This window comes from Gadus morhua, chromosome 4 (genome assembly GCF_902167405.1).
Source record: "Gadus morhua chromosome 4, gadMor3.0, whole genome shotgun sequence".
Taxonomy (NCBI): Eukaryota; Metazoa; Chordata; class Actinopteri; order Gadiformes; family Gadidae; genus Gadus; species Gadus morhua.
The window spans coordinates 14,001,019-14,017,494 of NC_044051.1; the positions used below are offsets into that span (position 1 = coordinate 14,001,019).

The 16,476-nt window shown below is 45.0% G+C and overlaps 1 protein-coding gene across 8 annotated transcripts in view; it reads left to right on the plus strand.

The window, feature by feature from the left end:
• Positions 1–495: 495 nt before the first annotated feature.
• The window catches only part of tjp2a (tight junction protein 2a (zona occludens 2)), a 32,949-nt gene continuing 16,968 nt past the window's right edge, over positions 496–16,476 (plus strand). For 3 of the 8 annotated variants that reach the window (XM_030355427.1, XM_030355424.1, XM_030355426.1), the window contains exons 1-5: positions 3,812–4,054; positions 6,762–6,912; positions 12,289–12,342; positions 15,507–15,631; positions 16,220–16,322. In XM_030355427.1, the coding sequence (XP_030211287.1) occupies positions 3,948–4,054; positions 6,762–6,912; positions 12,289–12,342; positions 15,507–15,631; positions 16,220–16,322 (540 nt within the window). In that variant the 5' untranslated portion in view covers positions 3,812–3,947. Of the gene's footprint in view, positions 599–805; positions 1,040–3,811; positions 4,055–6,761; positions 6,913–8,151; positions 8,636–8,657; positions 8,957–11,203; positions 11,629–12,288; positions 12,343–15,506; positions 15,632–16,219; positions 16,323–16,476 lie in introns of those variants that run through there. The other 5 variants (XM_030355430.1, XM_030355431.1, XM_030355429.1 and 2 more) reach the window with 5 other exon arrangements.

Sequence of the window (16,476 nt, forward strand, 5' to 3'; positions counted from 1 at the left end):
CTTTTGTATATGCACACATAAAAGTAGGCAAAAAGGACACTTACTTAAGCCTGACACTACTCTAATTCGAACAGAGGGTTAGTGTTCAAAAATACTTCCTTCTAGACAAACACAGTCCTATATGTCATTCAGTCCAGCCACAGGGTCTGTAGGTCTGCCTGGATTCTGGAACAGGATCAACTAGTTTGACAACCATTGAAATTACACCCCAACCACTACGGTTGTTATCATCAAGAAAGAGAGAAAGATAAGGAATGCGGCAAATATGACTTTCTTTTGTCACAAACTTGATAACCTATTCATGATTGAATTAGACCTTCGCTGCATTAAAGGAAAGTGCGAAAAATATAATTATATCCGTCCATTCATGTGATTTTATGTGTGGGATTAGTAGTTCATTGGATATGAAATTGAAGTTAGTCATAACAAAAGAAAAAAAAAACTTGGCCGACATTGCAGAAGTTTGAGCAACAGAGCTTTGAGTCATTGCCACAATAATCTGACGCTACGGGACACACCTGCAGCCAAGATCACGCCCACACCTGCTACAACCCGGAAACCAGAGAGCGCAATTTGACGAAAAGGCAAAGTAGCGTCAGTAAGTAACCTTTTTGATCGCTTTTACATTATGTGAAACCTACAACACGTCAAAACGTACCAACTAATAATTTAGTACATGGGAAATCGGTCTACTCTCTTGTTATTGTCGAAAAATTGAATATGCGTCTAAAACACTGGTCCATATATGGGCATTTACCGTAGCCTGTTGAGTTTACTGGCAGCAGGTGTTTAATGTTGTCGAGTTAAAAGTGAACAAAATAAGTCATTTTACAGGCCTACCCTGTTATTTTTCCACCACCAAGGCCAATATATGTTCCTTGATTTGAAAACCTAACACGCCGATTTGAATTCGGTCAAGGCCTTGTTTCGTAGAGCCCCAGCGACTCTGCTGTTGTTATTGAGGAGCTATAAGCCCTGTAGTCTCAGGTAGGCCCCGATACAAAGAGCTAAACGTTCTGCAATGTATATTCAACAACAGGTGAGTATTCCCATTGAAATGATAAGTAATGTATCATTTTGTGTAGGCTATAGCTATGCTTTAGCCTGAAAGCTCGGCTCTGTTAATAATTAATCGGAACAGAATAGTGTAGCCTGTACAATAGATTACACTGTAAATTATCGTGCATTGGATAAACTTCCAAACACACCATCTGTAAGTCCATTTTGCCAACGAGAATTGTATTTCGAATTTGTATTTTGTAAATTACATTTTGCTTTTGATTTTAACAAACCCAAACCTGTACATCTCAGATTACGCCAGGGGTTATAATAACACCCCCTCCTCACAATGTCCCAGCGACTTTAACAAAGTTATCTATTGAAGCATGACCGCTCTAAACTCTTTTTGATGAAAACCTTAACTTACCCAACATCTAGCAATAAAACGGTTAATGATGTGATTCATTATCTGCGAAATGACACACCCATAACATGTAAAGGTACTTGCGACAGACCGATTTAGGAAGCTTATTCAAAATAGCCTTTACAATATCAATGACAACAAATATATTTTGTATTTCAATTATGCAGATTTAGTTAGGCAAGGCCTAATTGTTTTGTGTGTTGGTGGTAACCATATCTAGATACTGAAATGTTTTGATAATGCCAAATGTTACAATGTACAGACACACGCAAAGATTTATGGATGGTCAAGACGACACTAATAGTCAACACAACCTTTATCCCATCCCTCCCCACCCGACTTGACCCAACCCTCTGGGCATCGATTTGGAGAGTGAAATGTGTCTCCATCTGGCCAACGCACGCATGGCATCATGGGCGTTGCATAACGGACCCAGTAAGAGAGCAGTAGTTCATGCAATCAGTCAGCGACTTACAATGGGTCATGGATCTTTGCCATTACATTAAGGCAGTACAGTGCGAGCTTCTCCAGTTCGATACTATTGTTACTACTACTACTACTACTACTACTACTACTACTACTACTACTATTATTGCAGGAGCACTGCAATGTTGCTATACATGTGGCAGAAACCAACTGCTTGTGTAAATGTTAACACATTTAAGGCCGTTGATTAAGGGCTGAACACACGTAGGGTTGGGGTTCCTCTGCATATTTCCACTGACTCAGAGTTCAGTGTCTTGCAACTGTTTTCCTGGCATTACACTGCACTCGTGGTCATTAGGAACAGTTTGTTTTAAAAGTGGAAATCTTTTGCAGGGAAAGTGTGGTTCTTTGTTTCTCCTGCACCAGGATGTTTAATCAAACTTTGTTCATTGAGGTTAGCCAATTTTATGACAGAAATTACAACAGTATCTACAGTTCAAAGCATAATGCCTAACAAAATGGGAACCTCATGTTAATCTTTGACACACACACACACACACACACACACACACACACACACACACACACACACACACACACACACACACACACACACACACACACACACACACACACACACACACACACAACTCTCTCTCTTTTCTTTACGGGTTGGCAAGTCAGAGCACGAGGCCTCTCACGTATCCCAGCTTGTATTTTCGTACGGAGGTGTTGGATTAAGTGGTTGGGCCTGACTGCCTTCTGTTTCTACCCAGCGCCATGGTAAACGCAGGCTTAGCATCTTAAATGGGCATAAACAGGAGTAGAGGCATTCTATCCTGTCCCTGCGGACAGACAAGATATACAAGGCACCGATTAAGCCTCCCCCTCTTGTCCAATGTTGTTGTGGTTACCTAACATTTTAAAAATAGAGTTTTTCATGTCTGGCCGGAGCACGCTGCGCTTTGGCTTTTTTTTTTGTCCTTCTGGAGAACCGAGGGATTTCTGCTCCCTGGCAGTGAAATCTCCGGCCCTTATGAACCCCCAGCACCCACCCCCCCGACCCCCCAGCCCTAATCCACACCGCCCGGCCGCTGGAGTATAAATCCCACCGGCAGCTTGCATTGGCCCACAGACCCATCATGGTGCCGCGCAGATTATGACTTTATTGATGTGGCTCCTCACGGGACGTGGCAGCGTGCCGACCGATGGAGACAGGATACGAAATGACAAGATACAGACCTTTAAATCTGATCCCATAGGGGGTCGTGTGTGTGTGTGTGTGTGTGTGTGTGTGTGTGTGTGTGTGTGTGTGTGTGTGTGTGTGTGTGTGTGTGTGTGTGTGTGTGTGTGTGTGTGTGTGTGTGTGTGTGTGTGTGTGTGTGTGTGTGTTTCCGTGCAGCGGGTGAAGGAGATGGGCACATGCACGGGTGTTAATGGTGGGAGGAAGCTAAGCTTGGATGTGGGATTACAGAAGGAAGGGGCCAGGGATGGGAGTAGAACGTGATCCGGACCAGCTTAGTACCACAATTATATACCGGTGGCTGCCACAGCACTGGTGGCGGGCGCAGCGTTTTCATTAGTGTAATGTCCACAGAGTCTCCCAGAATTATGTAAGAGATGTGCCGCCGTGCCCGCTCAGATCTGCCCACCGGCCAGGGGCTGTGACATGGCCACGGTTTGTCCTTCTCCGCATCCGTCGGCAACACAAAAGGACATCTGTCAGGGAGAGGAGGAGGCAAAGGCAGCGGCAGTGTAGGGCACCCGACCTGAAGGCATAGTGCAGCCCTGGCTGCTGAGCATCAGAGCGGGCGCCAGGCCGTTGTGGAGCCAGTGCCGCCCCACAGCTTAACGGCGTCGTGTCGGCGGAGGGAGGGAGGGGGTGGGGGGGCGGGCGAGGCGCGGACTCTCAGAGCAGGGGATGAGGAGTGAAAAGGGAGCGTTGACGGAGCGGTGGCGGCGGTGGTTGGAGGAGGAGAGCTGTGTAGCGGTCGTGTCAGCTGGCCCCGGGGACGAGTGGATGCCCTGCGGGCGCCGGGGCGTGAGGAGCGTGAAGGGCGCGGCCGTAGAGCGAGGCGCAGGGTCGTGGTAGGGGAAGATGAAGTTCAAGAAGTTCATCACCATCATGCAGGCGGCCATGGGGGTGGTCCCTCTGAACAAGCGGGAGCTCTTGCCACCCGGCCGGAAACTCTGGCGGCCCCAGGGGTAAGATGTTCCCGCGTCGCATGGGTTTGTTTGCACACGCGTTTTGCATGGGGCGCCGCGCACACGTGCCGTGCCCGCCTTGTGCAGGCGCTTGCCTGGTGTGTAGCCGATGTTTAATTCAACATCGGCCGAGACTTTAAGCTGTAAGCTTGGAATGCATGCACATGGCTTGCTGATTTTTGACACGCCAGGGGGCGAGCCAATCAGCGATGCTGCTGTAAGTAAAGTTGAACGCGGTCGTGCGTGTTTCTTTGAGGCGGGCGGTAGTGAAGTTTGTTGTTTTATTAGTGAGATGTATGTTGCAGATTACCATTACAAACAAGTGATAGTATGTCAGGCTAGGTGGAAAGAACGAAACCGAGCGATTGCATTCTGACAATGTAGTGATTTAACAGCGATTTCATACATGCATTGAAAAAAGTAGTGACGATTTGAAGTTCAACATTGTCAGGAGGGAAATAATACTTTTTCTCTTTTTTCTCATACTACATATCTACCCAGCCTAGTTTATCCTGTTTCTGACAAACATTTGGCCTACAGTTTAGTCTTTTTATTTTTTTTCCCCATTTAATTCCTTTTATTGTAAGGCATTTGAGGCTGTTCAGAGTAATCATTAGCAGAAGTCCATCATTGGACACAGAATCCTGCCTGCATTGCCAAACTCCAGCTGCTACTCCCGTTGTACAAATTGAACACAGCAAAACCCTACTTTCTGACTCCCTGCCACAAACGTTAAGTCAAAAAGAGGTTTTGGCTTAGCCACATGTCCCAACATGCTGTCAGCGATTGGGCCAGAGATGCAGCAATTCAAGTGACTGCAGATTATGGAATTATAGCAGGTACAACCAGCACTCCCCTGGGGTGACCTTGTCTTTCACAGTGAGGTCTACATGGTAGCCTGTTTATTTATGTAGCATCTGGCATACGCCTTGTGTGACTCTGTGTACCTGTTGGTCATTACCTCACCTCACATCCTCGGTACATGCCACAATACTGAGCTGGCCCGGGAAAGGAATGTGTGCTGATTGCTATCTGTAATCAATCTGTGAAGAGGAGAGGATATAAAGAGGAGTCTTTATATCGCATGTCTGCACCTCTGTATTCCCTGACTGAAAGGGTGTGCCTTTTTTTAAAGGAAAACCTACCCCAAGGCAGTTTGACTTGAATTCATAGTTAGGGTTAGCTCGTCCGAGACCCAACGTGTGACCAACTAGTGAAGTCTGAGGCTCTGTCGACGTTGAGAACAGTGGCAGTGTTTGTGTAGCCCTGGGCAGGGGAATCTAGTAAAGAGCAGCCATCAACCTGTGTTTCCCCAAACAAATCTCAGTGGGGATCTCTTTCTTGTCTTGTTTCTGCTCCATTCGTTCAGCGAGGTGGTGCTTTCATTTAGTTTTACATTAAGGAGTGGCACACTTGCATAGTGTTCTGTTGTTGTTGTTACCTTAACTATTATTGATTGCTCGAATATTCATTTTTACACTCCCAACATTTTGTAATATATCAAAAATCCCATTTTTGCTTCATGCATTAGTCTTGCATGCAATACGTCTAACAATCAATTATTTGAGTGTGATTAGTAAGGACGCCATAAGCATCTGTCAGATATTCGGGGGAAATGGGAAAAATGTCTTGCCTGTCAATGACAGGTGCATGAATGCAACGCGTCAATGTAGGGAGGGGGGGGGGGGGGGGGAGGGGGCGGGCAGGGGAGGCAGAGATTGGAGGGAGGATGTTATTTTGGGGTTGATTATTTTCATAATCCTGCTCTTTTCTGCTCTTTTTTTCTTCTCTCTTTTTAACTAATGAATCGCAGCATAGGCTACAGCCTACACACGTATTATAATTCTGATGGTTTCACGGTACTTGTCTATTTGAGGGACACCGTTCAATGGTTTATGTACAACAAAAATATTTTCTTTTGGTTTTTCCAAACCGGAGGGATTTCTTGTTTACTCACTACAATAGTTAATATAGTAATGTTCCTGGCAATACAGTGCCAGGAACCGGACACCATATCAGTTTATTCTTTGGCGAATGCTTAGTTGCACACTCTAATTGTAATGGAATGTTGTGAGTGCAGTAAGCATGTTTCTGTCATTCTATCTTTAGACCTCCTTCTGATTCATCAGCATCTTGTTATACCGAAATGAACGCTGATAGGTCTTTGTTACACATAGAACCGATACTGTCCGTTTGTTTGGTAAAATGTAACACACGTGCAGAAGATTTACTCCGATGACAAGACATGAGAAGCAGCAGATTCTAGTCTCAGTCTGTATCGTTGTTCCGAGCGATCAACGAGAACGTTCTAACTAATTCATCTTGAACCACCGCTGGCCATTCTCCACTGTCTGCAGATGAAACCGCGGTTGAAAACCTGAGAGCCTGAGGAAGGAACTTCCTTGCCAAGTGTCGGTTTCCGAGAAAATACTGTTGGAGGGCCAATGCTGTTTTGAGCCTGATAGTTGTACGCAACCGCCTACAGATTCGGCTTGAAGCCATTAAGGGCATTAAGTTATTTATTAATACACACATCAGTATATGGAGTTGTAACCATTGATCTGTTTCTTAATGACGGGGAACCATACTGTACATTTATATCATAACGTAACATATGCTGGGGTACTCCACATTTCCGGGTTCACGTAGCAGACTAACTTGTGTAAATAGTGTAACTTTTTAACGTTTTGGTTCTTTCTTCCTCCAGGGAGCAGCCAGGCCCTGAGTCTCCCCCCCGCTCCAGATCAGACCTCCTGACCTCCAGCCGCTCCTGGGACAGGTTCCACTGGACCAGAGAAGCACATTACCTGTACCTCCGTCGCCTCTCCTCCTCACGCAGTTACTCCGCCATTACCCAGGTAGGGGCCGCTCCAAGTCCATTTCGTCGTCCTACTCCCTCTTTGGGCCTTCACCGCTACCTCAGCCCGTGTCATCGGTGTGACATACATAGTGCAACCATTTTTTTTTTTTTTTTACTTTTTTTATACATTTTGTGTGAAAGGACTATGACTGAAATGTGAGGCAAACAGAATAATATGAAGTATTCATTTTCCGTTGTTGAGAATAACCTGTTTCCCATGAATTATTAGATGGTCAATCAGTCAACGAATCCCATCACAGAGATAGCAGGGCCCAAAGGGACGTCTAAAGTTGACAACGTGTTTTTCTTTAAGCCATAATAATCCGACTGGGATAAAAGCAACCAAATTGATAATTTATTCATTACTTAAAGGATTCATGCAAATAATGATCAATACATTTATGTTCTGTCTGATAACATGAAATAAACCTACACATTACATACAATCTGATGAAACGGCACCATTACCTTTCACACCAAATCAGAGGTAAATTGGGATTTATTTAGTTAGTGTTTCTACACACGCGTGTAGATTCGTGTCACGCCCCAAGGGTTACGTTCAAGCATGTTTAATGTTTTTCAGAGGATTTTAAATAAAACAAAGTCTGGCCTTGCGACAGTTCATGTGTTTCAGGTCCGGCCAATAACCCTCTTCAACATATTCTGGTTCACCCTTGCCCTTCTGTCTAATTGCCTCCCACCGACCAATGGGGTAGCCCCCTCTCACGTCAGCTGAGATTAAGCAGAAATATGTCTCTGGAAGCCCCATTGTTCTCACTGTTTGTCAGGTTATTTAGGGTAGTGGAGCTACTTTGCATGAGAATAGATTCCACTTGTTCAGGAATGTTGTGTTGACTTTATACATAGTTCAGCTTTTTAATGGCAACAGTTGTTTATTCCGTTTTGAAGTGTATTTCTTTTTTCATATTTATTAGCAATAAATCGATCAGGCTATTATTATTATTTTAACCTAATTAAAATGTATAATCTGCAAATAGTTTTGACTTATAACCCACTTGTACGTTCAGGGGAATTTCTAGGGCGCATCTTCATTCTTAAAAGTGTCCAATGTGCCCTTAGATGAGCATCGTCATACGGAACGCACGCGCCCAGAAACACAAACCCACGAACACACACAATAGGTCATTGTGTGTTAGGTTCTCGGGCGAGTCTGTTTTTTCCGGACCTTTTGAGTGCAACTGCTTTTCCTCCTCCGCGCTCGTCTGGGGAGCTCACAGTAGGCTCCCTTAAAAAAATCAATGCGATTTTGGAAGAATCCATCTTGGCAACATCGTAGTTTATTGCGCAAACTAACCTGACCGTTTTTTATCGATGGGAGTGCGGTAGTCCTTATTCGGTTTAGCAAAACATATTTTCAGGAAACTATTACTTTCATGAAACTATCTTTAACCCATCTCTTTGGACTTGCCGTTGGATAAACACGACCCCTGCTCAGTTGGTACACCCTAAACCTTCGGGGCACGGCGCTAAATTTTTTAGTTGTGGATATTCTAAGCTTTTGGAGTAGTACCTCCATGAAATATTGAGCCATGTCGGCTTGTATACAACCCTACTGTTGAGATACCCTACGGAAGGTGACATCGGATTACAGAATTTTGTACTTTATTAATCATCTTTGGAAGTCCAGTTCAAAGTCCACGATGCCCGTAAACGGAGGGGGTCTCCTCTCTTTGAGCCGATACGCGACACAGTATTTCAACGTGAGTACAACCAGGCAAAGGCGGACACGGATTCAAACCCGATGGCGTGACTAGTTATTGATATCTGCTTAATACTCGTATGACCCGGACGGGTTGACTATGATAAATAACGCCATCACGAGTTACCGGGAATGCGTGCCTGTTGCATCCTACCCCAGCACCTGCTGCCTACATGCGCACTTTAGTCCCGTTGACGTTTTAGCAACATGCGTCAGGTTGTGTCCGGTTAACTACATTTATTAGCTTTAAACAGGGGTCATTGGAGTGGACAGTGCCGCATCTTGGGTCTATAGCGGCAAGATGTGTTAGGATGGCCTCAAAGTAAGACTTTTCTCATCAGCATTGTACAGTTATGTAGTCAGTGTTATAGTAGCGATGTACATACTGGTGATTTATGTGTTATTGTCCCTGCTGTTTTTTGTTTGTCGCTAATTTCTTTATTTTCTTTCTGTCTTGCAACTCCTGCTGTTCTTCGCGTTGTAGTTCACCATTCTGGCCAGTAGAGGGCAGATTAGGACAATGTTTAGGTTGTACAACAGTCATCCTGATAACTTTTCAACCGTCTCACAGTAGGGATGTCGTTTTTGAATTTATTTAGTCAGGATTAAAGCAACCCTTTATTTTGTCTCGATCTCCCCTTGATATATGTGCCACATGCTTTTCACATTGTCGCATGGATTGTAGATTACAGTGTTACTAGTGTATTAACTATTATTTGACATAAACAAAACATCCCTGTTTTGGGTGTAATTTAAATTGTCTGTTAGTTGAGATGGTTGTGTTGAAAGTGCTGTGTTCTGTATATCTTTGTAGTTGTCAGGTTTGAAATATCAGTGGAAGTGTGTGTGGGATGGTTGAGTACTGCATAAGTACCCTTCACAAAATGCCTGTGTCTAAACCACATTCTGTGAAGATGACTTCACCTTTCGTCATTAGAACTCAGTGGGTCTTGTTACATAAGGGTGTAAAACTAATAATCTGGATGTAGAATTTGTTGGTTTCTTGTAGGCTTCAAGTAGTTAACATTACAATATATTATATTCTAGGTTAGTTTATTTGATGAAGGCATTTCATGCCCTTTTCTATTGGCTATAAATAGCTTTCTCTAGCTGTTGACGTCCACAGGAAATGGAATCCCTATTGCTGGCTGTCCTATTCCTGTACAGGAAGCTACATACGGTACTTAGTGCTCTCTTGTTATGATACAAAGGTTGTATGCCTAGTACCGATCTTTTGGATAATTTATTGTTGCTTAAACCTGGATTGTGTGTATTTATTTCCATCAGCCATGTTGCCGAATATGAACTTTAATCTTGCATTCATAATGGCATAGAAATAAAAATAGCCTGCTTATTCAGCCTATGCTATAGCTTGTGGCATTTTGCAATATGATTGTAATTTGAGCTGAACATGCAAAGATTGCTGTACAAGCACATCCATAACAAGGTGACACACAGGACAATTGATTGGTATATATCCTTCATGTCTGCATTGCGCGTAACTCTGTTGTTAGAAATCTATTCTATGTAAACCAGAAGCCAAGCAGGCCTGTATATATATAGCCAAGCATGCCTGTATTTATACAGGACAGCTGAGCATGAGCCTTAGCCAAGGTACATTCTCAATCAGTGTTAGTAAGTAATATCTGTCCATAAAATGAGGAAGTAATATATTGGTAGACAATATACACAAGATCAGATTCTGACTAAAAGTGATCCAAATTTTCTCCTTTTAAAATCCCAATAGTGTGTTATGGGTAAAACAATATCCAGCTCTCTCGTGACGGATGACGAGGATCCGGGATCTTGCTTTTAATTTATTTGCGGTCAGGTTTTTAGAAATTTAAATACAATGTGCATTGTTTTTCTAAAAACAAAACAAATGCTGTGATTTTAATAGGTGCTGCATCCACAAAGGAATAGACCCAAAGTATTAAGTGTCATCCTAAATTCTTCAGTTTCTAATGAGCAGTAGTTGGGAGGGCTGCTGTTCGGGAGAGGATGGTTTGAGGCACATAGTACAACTAATTCTACAAGATGCATGGCATGCAACCCACTGGCAAGCAGACTAATGGGCAGCAGTGCTAGGCAAAAACGCCAGTACATCCTGTTAAGCTTCAGCACGCTTTTAATGTTCTCATGCCGTTTCGTAGCACATAGTTCATATGGCCTTTCTTCCACTGTAGGTACTGTCTGCAATGCCATTTTATATTCTCCAACTGTCCATAATGTGGGTAATGATCTGTCGCCAGATCAACTCATGCCCTGGTTGTGCTGTGTGCCAGGGATGTGTCCAGTGCACTGACTTCACACCCCACCATTCTCGCCAAAAGGATGTCCCCATCATGTATAGGTCTGGAACTATATATGCTCCATTTTCCAGGTAGTTAATTGTACCTATTGGTTACTTTGGAAAGTTGGAGGTCATGATTCGTAGGGGCCCAATCTCATTACTTGAAAGCGGGTCAATTGTTATGCAGAGAGCTAAGAGTAGATTAGGATGCACAACGACACACGTTCCTAGCCAACAACCCCTCCAGAACTTCTCCTTTTGTATATATTATCTCGACGAATGTCACCGGTCGGGCACCGGACCAAGTTTGTGCGTGCGTGTGGCTGGCCTGTGCGTGTGCGTGCCTGTTAGCGTGTCCCTGTGTTTACATGGAGAGCAGACTGTGGGATTTGCGCTGTATGTAGGCCAGCAGTATCCCTCTTACGTCAAAGGCAGGCGAGCAGGCAGGCAGGCATGCAGGCAGGGCGGACAGATGCCGGCTGAGCGTTTAGCGGTAGCCGGTGTTGCCGCGGGTATGGAGGTGTGTCGGTGACTGTGGCACATCTGGGTGGGCCAGAGTACTGCCGCCGCCGCCGCTGCTGCTTCTGCTGCCACTGCCGCCGAACGCAGAGAGAGGCCGGACCACCGAGATGAAGACTGTACTGGGGCTGCATAGGAAGTGGGCCCACGCGGTCAAGACCATCCGGATCTTTCAGGGGCTCGTGAGTGTGACCCGGGTTGAGAACAGGACGGGACGGGTCTTTTGGGGCGAGCCGCCATGTTTTGATTTTTTTTTAGTAATCAAAGTGTTGACTTTGAGTTCGTTCTTCATGTGATGGTACTGATCATTTTCAGTTTCATCGATGGCATGGAAACGTTGTTGCAGACCGATAGGAAATTGTAGTCGACTTTGGGTATTTATTCCAGAGAATCTGGCAGGTCAAACTTTTACGCTGAGAGGAAAGTACTGGGACTGTCGATGTGCCATTTAGTGGAGATCGGGATTATAGTTGTGTCATTTGCAAAGCAGTTCATTACGCATGTTCAGCCTTTACTTTTATTGAGGTGTTTTTACCATCTGTTTCCTGGATACCTGAACTGTTTATGTATAGCTAAGCATTTACTTACTATGCCTTCTAGACTGTAAGTCCTTCTTTGAAGGTTTAATTTAACAAACCGCACTCGGGCAGAGATTCACACTTAAAATCCCAACAATGACACCTTCAGAGCTTGTGTAATCACGGTGTTCAGAGAACGCTGGTTGCGTAAGGTTTTCCATTATTTAGCTGCTCAGTGAAATCTGATCGGCCAACGTAATCATGCCTACTAGTCTCTCTCTCACTCTCCCTCTCTGTCTCACTGTCTCTGTCTCTCATCCCCAGAACCCAGCCATGGAGGAGACCGTATGGGAGATGTACACTGTCACCCTGCAGAGGGTGAGTCCACTTATTATCATTATTGATCATTATTATCATTACTTATTACTATTATTATCATTATCTGTAATACCACATGCAATTCCATTTGAAATGCATTCACGGCTCAGGCCGGAAGATGATACTTCCATCCTACAGAGCGACTCCATCTGAATTATTAAACCGGCGTCCGTCCGTAGCGCTGAGAAACTAGACGTAATCCTACATGCCGCGTGACGCTTGTCACCGCACCACAGGGAAGACACCGATGTGTTGTGACCACGTGTATGTGCATCTGGTGTAACGCGTCTCATTGATGAGCCAGCTGAGCTCATTGCTGGCCACCCCAGTGATGGTCTAATGTTGGCCTCTTACCACAGCGCTCTGACCACAGGCACCGCCACAACCAGCTGTCCTGGTGCTTTTATACTCTCTCTGTCTGTCTCTCTAGCTCACTCGGGCTCTTTCTCTTGCTTTTCATCTCTCTTTCGGTCTCTCTGCTGTCATCATGCTCCAGCAAGAGAGAGAGAGAGAGAGAGAGACGGCTCTCTCTCTAGCTTTTCATCTCTCTTTTTCATCTGTGTCTCTCGTCCCTTTTCATCCCACTCTCTCATCTCCTTTTAGGTCAATAGCTGCTGTCCTCTGCAGGTTATTTTTTTTGCGCTTAAATTTGGGTCTTTCTCCCCTCCTTGTTTTGTCCGAAAAACAAGGATACACACACACACGCGCATAAATATGGAGAACATATTCTTTTTTTTCTAGTCGAACGATTATATAAGTGGACCCTGGGTAAACGCAAGGCCGTCACCTGGTTACAAATCAAAGCAGCCTTTTTGAGGCTTAGCCGATGCTAAGTCGATTCCCCACTGGTTTATTGTTAATCTTCATAAGCACCATTGAGTAGAGGACAATGCATGAGGAGACGTGAGCGTACTGGATAACGTAACCTTGTCCAGCAGGGCTACTGTAGTGGAGGTCCCCTCAGTGCTGAGGCAAACACGCCAACGGCAACGTCGCTTTAATGGAAGCACACAGTGGGCCGAAAGTGCCCCGTCATCCAGATCACGCCCATGAGTTTGCACTTCGTGGGGGGGGGGGGGGGGGGGGGGGCTGGGGTTGTAGCACGTGCTGGACTATGATGACTGTTGTCTCTAGGGAGTCGTGTGGGTAATGGGGATCAACGCGGATCGAGCAGGTGGTTTAGAAACCTGGACGAGACCGCCACTGATGCTGCCTATGTTGTTGATGCTCTGGAGAAGAGTCTGGAGAGCTGGTGGAGAGACCGTAACTGATGTTGGTGCTCTGGTGAGGAGATCGCTTCTCTAGTGAGCTGGTTAAGACAAACATCAGGTGCTGCTACTTGCAGCTCGGACGCCCTGTAAAAAAATGAAATATAAATGAATATTTGAAAAAGCTATTTTTACAATCCGTCTACTCACAGGTGTAATGCAATTTAACACAATTAAACACACTTCCCTGTGTGTAATCACCAAGGAGTACATATCAAACGTGAAGCCTACGTGGGCGTAAACGTATTCCCATCACGTGTTTGTCTCCGGTGCTTCACCACGGCAGAGAGCTAAAATTGAGCTGGGAATAACGCGAGGATTATCCCAAAGACAGGATTTACAGAGGTTGCACATTGAAGATGGCCCGTGCCCACAGGGGAACACACTGGCTGAATTCAATAATTTAACACATGAACTAAAGCTCTCTCATCCAGCTCAAGGCAGATTGGAGCGTATCCTCTTGTGCCCCTCATATTCACAACCCCCTGTTATCATAGTGTGGATGGAAGAAGGAACATGGGGAAATACGGTTTTGCTTGGGGTTTTCTACCGGTGGCCGTCCGATAAGAGACTCCACTGTACTCCTATACACAACAAAACACTGCAAAGTACTAGATGCACTCAATTTTACTGTTTCGCCTGTAATGACATAATTTATAATATAACATAGTTCATAATTCTAGATGACATGCTGTAATTATTCATTTGTTTTAAAGATGTAAACGTGAAAAAAAAAAAAAAGACCAGTGCCCCATTTAGTTTTTTTTTTCCATAGCTCATGTACAGCAGAAGCGTTCTGTGAGCCTGACTCTAAGTCTTGAGTCTTTATTTACACATGAGTGGAGCCCACCACCCCCACTGTCCTACACGCAATCTGTCAGGGTTTCATCTCCCGGAGGTCTCAGCAGTACGAGTAGCACGCGTGATGTTCTGGAGTGGCTGTATATTCTCTCTCTCTCTGTCCTTCTCTATCTCGGTATCTGTCTGTGTGTTTCTGTCTCTCTGTCTGTGTGTTTCTGTTTGTCTGTCTGTTTCTCTCTCTCTCTCCTTCTGTGATTTTCTCTCTCTTTCTCCCGGTGAACCATCTGGCAGGCAGAGAGGTGGTGCTGATTGCATTTATTCAGGCCCATATATATTTGGGTGCAGATGGGAGGGAGGGTGTGTGTAAATCTCTAGTGTAATCTCATCTGGTAGAATCAAGACGGCAGCAGGTACATTTGTAATCTAGGAGCAAATTCCAAACACAAAGATCGGCCGTGGACATTTCCCTCTATGTTGTTTCTAAGACATCCGTAAAACATAAAAATGGGCCTGCCTCAAGTAAATACCTCAAATTCTTCAGGTAGAGATAAGGATAACGCACTGTTACAGGAAATGGGCGGTTATAATAAGACACACACACACATGCATAAACATGGCACACACGCATACACACAAACATGCACACGCACACAGACGGATGGCTGGCTAAACTCCTCACACACAGGCCCCCCTGCAGTGCAACGGAGGGACAGAGTGTGTAATCACACTCACAATCTCCTTAATCACCGGCCCGCAGCGTGCAGACGGCAGCCTCGGTCTTATCCCAACACACTCGTACGCACGTGGTTAGCATCACACGCTCTGGGCATCGCAGCGCACGTTCATTCTCCCCCTCCATCCGTCCATTCATTACTCTAGGCAAAGGATATTAGCTGAATCGTACAACATGAAGCCTTGACCTTTCACAAGCGAGACCCAGAGACGTGGCTCAAGTCATATGTACTGACTCAAACCATCGGCTATTCCACACTATGGAGGTCATTCATCCTCTTATATAGATTGTTACACACAGACAATCACACGCGCACACACAAAAGGGAGGTCATGATGACATCAATGTGTTGACACCCGCAGGATTCAAAGATGGGCTTCGGCATCGCCGTCTCCGGGGGACGGGACAACCCCAACGAGGACAGCGGGGAGACGTCCATCGTGGTGTCGGACGTCCTGAAAGGAGGCCCCGGGGACGGCCTGTTGTTGTGAGTACTGTTGTCTGGGTCCCTCTCAAAGCGTTCCTTGAGGCCCTTAAAGGGACTGTAGCTCAGGTTTGTTCAATGAAGGAGAGTCCAGTTAAGAGAGAGAGAGAGAAGAAAAGAGCAGGATTTTGGAACTTGAACTTGAACACAAAAAAGTCCTCTCCCTCTGATTTTACGCACCTGTGATTGATAGGCAAGATAGATGCTTTGAACCAATCACAGAAGAGATGCCCTTATTGGTCAATAATTAGCCAGGTGTGCTCTTAAATCTAAATTGTCTAATAGAGAGGCAGGAGCACCTTAAAACCACAGCACATTTCCTGCTCTATTAACTAAGGGATGGCTATACCATTTCTAACAACAAATTACACTCAAATAATAGCTCCTAGATCTTTTTGTACACTATGCGACAGAAAAGACACGATAAGAACGACGCAAGATGCTGGGGTGAATGCAGTGAGATTTGCAGCCTCAGCATCATTCGTCTGCCTCTGTTGTATTTGTCAGCACCAGTCGCTCTGTGAGAAATCCGTCCCCCACTGTGTAATCTGACCATGAGCGTGTGTGTGTGTGTGTGTGTGTGTTTCCCAGTGAGAAGGACCGAGTGGTTCAGGTGAACGCCATCCCTATGGACGGAGTGGTGCACTCCTTCGCTGTGCAGACCCTCAGAAAGTGTGGGAAAGTAGCAAAGATCGTGAGTATTACCCGAGACTTTATTCTACCAAATCAGACACGTTTCAGGGGATATGTAGATATGTTACGACGACAGCCAATACGATCAAGAATTTGTACTGTGTTTGAAACTGGTAAACATTAGCCTGGATTTGAAGGCTGCATTCATTTGCAAG